The 4,116-nt window shown below is 59.8% G+C and overlaps 1 protein-coding gene across 1 annotated transcript in view; it reads left to right on the top strand.

Moving 5' to 3' along the window:
* Positions 1–3,371, top strand: part of LOC113211232 (probable H/ACA ribonucleoprotein complex subunit 1) — a 13,829-nt gene extending 10,458 nt beyond the window's left edge. The window contains exons 2-4 of the mRNA XM_052270577.1: positions 1,853–2,003; positions 2,080–2,304; positions 2,371–3,371. Coding sequence (XP_052126537.1) covers positions 1,853–2,003; positions 2,080–2,304; positions 2,371–3,134 — 1,140 coding nt within the window. The 3' untranslated portion in view covers positions 3,135–3,371. The remainder of the gene's footprint in view (positions 1–1,852; positions 2,004–2,079; positions 2,305–2,370) is intronic.
* Positions 3,372–4,116: the final 745 nt, after the last annotated feature.

Here is a 4,116-nt window from a genome sequence, read left to right on the forward strand (position 1 = left end):
ACTACATGTCTATACAAATTTGTGCAGGCACTAAAAATGCTATAAGCACTAATGAACCATGCACGCATGTACCGAGTTTAGTTAAACACATGAAAGTGCACAACAAGTGAGTTGAACACTTCCACGTATTAACTTGCAGTTTTGCACCATAATTGGTTTATCAGTGAATATACAAAGCTGTGCAGAATTGAAAAATGTATGTGTAATTCTGCCTGAATCGTATTCGAACTTTGTCAGAGATTTTCACAAAACACCGTTTGACGTTGATATTGTTTCTGTGAACCGAGACCCGCCTTCGTTACGTTTTTCAGCCAGTCGGTTTATACACATGTCCCGACAGATTGAAAAGAAACAGTGCCAACGTATTGGTTTGTGGTAAAGAGGAGTTGTATTAAAACTAATCGAAATAGTGATCCTAGGCCAAAGTTCAGGTGTATGGCGTCACACTAGCGCGCGACCACACGTTCCTAACGTGTTTACCTCATTGTTTGCCGCGGCTGCGGCGGGGCCAACGACCGCAGCGCAGCCGGCAGCCGTTGTGGTGGTCAGGGACCCGCGGGACGGGTTGGGGCGGGTAGGGGCAGCGCAAGGTGCTCGGCGGGGGCCCGCATCATCGGCCCTATTTGGCGGTTGTTTCACGGACCAAATGGAACTTGAACAAAGCCACAAGCTGCTCAATAGAACAAGCCTATTAGAAAGAAACGCTCGTCGTCATCGCAGCCAGCCCCCACCCCTCAGCTTCACCGAGGCACAAAAGCCTAACGGACAGCGCATCGACCACTTTTGGGGACGTGGCATCCAAACGTATGGGTTATTTGTGTTCAAAATTGGTCAAATTTATGTACAGTTTGATCAAACGAAAATGAAAAATTTACGCGAAATCGAAAGAAAATTGGGTAGGGTTAGCAAACGAGGTATTTTCTTTTATTTCTGGAAATTTCGAAATTTTCCTCGATCGAGGCGAATAATTTTGCTTGATCAATTTATACGGTCCCGTCGTGATCGCGAGGCCGTATTCCGCCGGCCCAGCAGGCTCGCGCCTCGCTGCGCGCCGCCCGGCGCCCGGCGCGGGCCTGGGCTGGACACGCGTCCCTATGATCGATGCCGGCCGTTGTTCCGGCGGGCGCGCGGCACGGCACGGCGAGACCGTAAGTCTTACAGTAAGAGCGGGGCTGAGTCATTGCCTCCCGTCACGGGGCCCACGAAGCGTTGCCTGCTGAAATGCGAGTCCCATACCGTTGCCTATCGTGACGGCGGCGGCGGGATGGTGGTGGCGAGCGGGGCCGGCGGGGGTGGCGTCTATAGTGCCCCTCCGAGGGACACGCGGGCCGGCTAGGGTTCCCGGAAGTGGAAGCAGGGTGCCACCTCCCTCTCCCCTTTCTCCTCCCGCGCACACGCGCCTGGACCTCGGCCTGGACGCTCGCGCCGCTTGTCGTTGTCGTAGAGGACCTCGCGTATCGGAGCGGCGGCATCGGCGGGGCCGCTCAGCAGTGTGAAAGTGAACGTCATCGGGAACAATCAGCCGCCACCAGGCGAGGGTCACCCCAGCGCGGGGCGCACTGGAGCGGATCACCCCCCGCCGAAAGCACGCGTCGTTTGCAGATTCCAAGAGGAGCGGCCTGCCTTTCACTCCGTAGAGCGACGCAGAGGAGAGATAAGCGATCAGACCCGAAGACTTGAGTTGCGAAGGACACTAATACTAGAACGGTCTCCTCTTGCGTAGCTCAATACATTTGCATTATTTTGTGCGACGTTTAGAGTTTCTTGCTGCCCTTTTGGAAACTCGGGCAGTTGACTCCAACGTCATTGTTTTCAAGGATTTACTGTGAAACGCTTGCCCCTTTCCTCGCAGGTCCTGGTAGCGGCCACGGCCGTAGGGCCGCTGGTCCGTGCGCGACCGGAGGCTGGCTACTCGTACAACTCGCCACAACAGGCGCCCTCCTCCAGCTACGGGGCACCGGGAGGTGGCGGCGGGGGCGGCGGATACTCTGGGGGCGGAGGAGGTGAGACCCAGCCCGTTTCACATCCTGCATAAATATAGAAATATTCCTGTTAACATAGATGTACGTCAATTTTCAGGAGGATTTGGGGGTGGCGGAAGCGGTGGCTTCGGCGGGGGCGGCGGTGGCCGAGGAGGAGGCGGCGGAGGTTTCGGGGGCGGCGGCAGTGGCGGCGGCGGCTTGTCTCGCGGTGGTAAATATTTCCTTGGGGGCGGCGGCGGCGGCTTCGGAGGAGGCGGCGGTGGAGCCGGAGGCGGCGGCGGTTACAGCGGGGGCGGAGGCGGAGGCGGGGTAAGTGAAAACAGTACAAAATCTTGTGGCTACCGGCCTTCAGTGGTAATACACTCATATTGTTCACTGCTCTAGGAAGCCCTGGTTCAGAAGCACATTTACGTGCACGTGGCCCCCGAAGAGCCTCAGGAGACCCGCCAGCAGCGGACGCAGGCACCGCAGCAGCCTCGCAAGCACTACAAGATCGTCTTCATCAAGGCGCCGACGGCGCCCGCCCCCACGGCCGCCCAGATCCAGCTGCCACAGCAGGACGAGGAGAAGACTCTCATCTACGTGCTGTCCAAGAAGCAGGAGGACGCGCCCGAGGTCAGCATCCCCACGGCCGCTCCCACGCAGCCCTCCAAGCCCGAGGTCTACTTCATCCGCTACAAGACGCAGCGTGACTCGAGCGGCGGTGGCGGCGGAGGTGGAGGCGGCGGCGGCGGCTACAGTGGCGGCGGCGGGGGCGGCGCTGGTCCGTCTGGAGGCTTCGGCGGCGGCTCTGGCGGTGGCGGATACAGCGGCGGCGGCGGCGGCTCGTCTGGCGGTGGCGGCTACAGCGGCGGTGGCGGCTCGTCCGGCGGGGGCGGCTACAGTGGCGGCGGCGGCTCTTCCGGCGGCGGCTACAGCGGCGGCGCTCCTTCTTCAAGCTACGGCACACCAAGCTCCGGGGGCGGCGGAGGCGGCGGGCCGCCCTCGTCCAGCTACGGCACCCCAAGCTCCGGAGGCGGCGGCGGCGGTGGCGGGCCGCCCTCGTCCAGCTACGGCACTCCGAACTCCGGAGGCGGCGGCGGCGGGCCACCATCGTCCAGCTACGGCGCCCCCAGCTCCGGGGGCGGCGGTGGCAACGGCGGCTACCAGTAGTCCCGGTACCGCCCCACATCATTTGCTCACCCGCCACATCGCCATGCCCGCAACCCGACCCCCGAGCACAACCAGCTCATCAGACTGGACCTCGCACCCCGTGCCATTGTTATTGCCGTCGTTTTGACCGTACCTGGACGGCTGGGCACCGATGTGGTGGGCCCCGCTCATCTCTTCCTCTACTTTTAATCTTACTGCAAAGAAAAAAACGGTGGCAATACATGTATTTTTTATTTATTGTTTCGACTTATTTATTATTTTGTTGGAAGCGTGTGCGAACGCAGGCCGATTCCCGAAAGAAAAACTGTTCTCCTTTCTTGCCTCGGAAGCCGTGCCCCGTCGCTGACACAGCGCGACCTACACACCCCCCTCTCCTCGGAGCGCAGGAGTTGTGAGGCGCCATTCCGAGAAGCTGGGCAGCCATATTCATTAGCACGGTCAGCGGGTCAGCTGGACGGTATTGAGATTCAGCTGGGGGAGGCGCGCCGGCGCAGACTCACTCTCTACAGAGCTTGCGGGGGGTGGAGGTGGAGGGGCAGGGGGCGGGCACGAGCGACGGAGAAAACCGAGAGAGGGGGCGGGGGAGCCGCGGAGATAGGCATCGAAAGAGAATGATAGAAACGGAGAGAGAGAGGACAGGTGGAGGCGCCGTTACTGCTGGCGAGGGGGAGGGCGGCCGCAGCACTCTCAAAGGTCAGTGTGCCGATCCCCCCTCCCCCTCCCTCAGCTGCGCCGCCGCGCTTCCGTAACACGTGACACTACATGGTTCTACTGTGTCGCGGAGCTTCCAAAATGCTGCGGCAAACATCCCAAGCCAAGAGGCGTGAAGCCATAGGGCCGTTGAGGCGAGGGATGGAACTATCGGTGCGACTTAAGTTCTCCTCTGTATCTAAACAGATGATTTTCATGTTAGGTGTCGGGGTTTGTGTCAATTCGATAATCAGCCATAAGGCATTCCCAGTACCAACAGAGGGGTCAACAG

Source organism: Frankliniella occidentalis, unplaced genomic scaffold (genome assembly GCF_000697945.3).
Source record: "Frankliniella occidentalis isolate FOCC.00 unplaced genomic scaffold, Focc_3.1 Scaffold127, whole genome shotgun sequence".
NCBI classification, from domain to species: domain Eukaryota; kingdom Metazoa; phylum Arthropoda; class Insecta; order Thysanoptera; family Thripidae; genus Frankliniella; species Frankliniella occidentalis.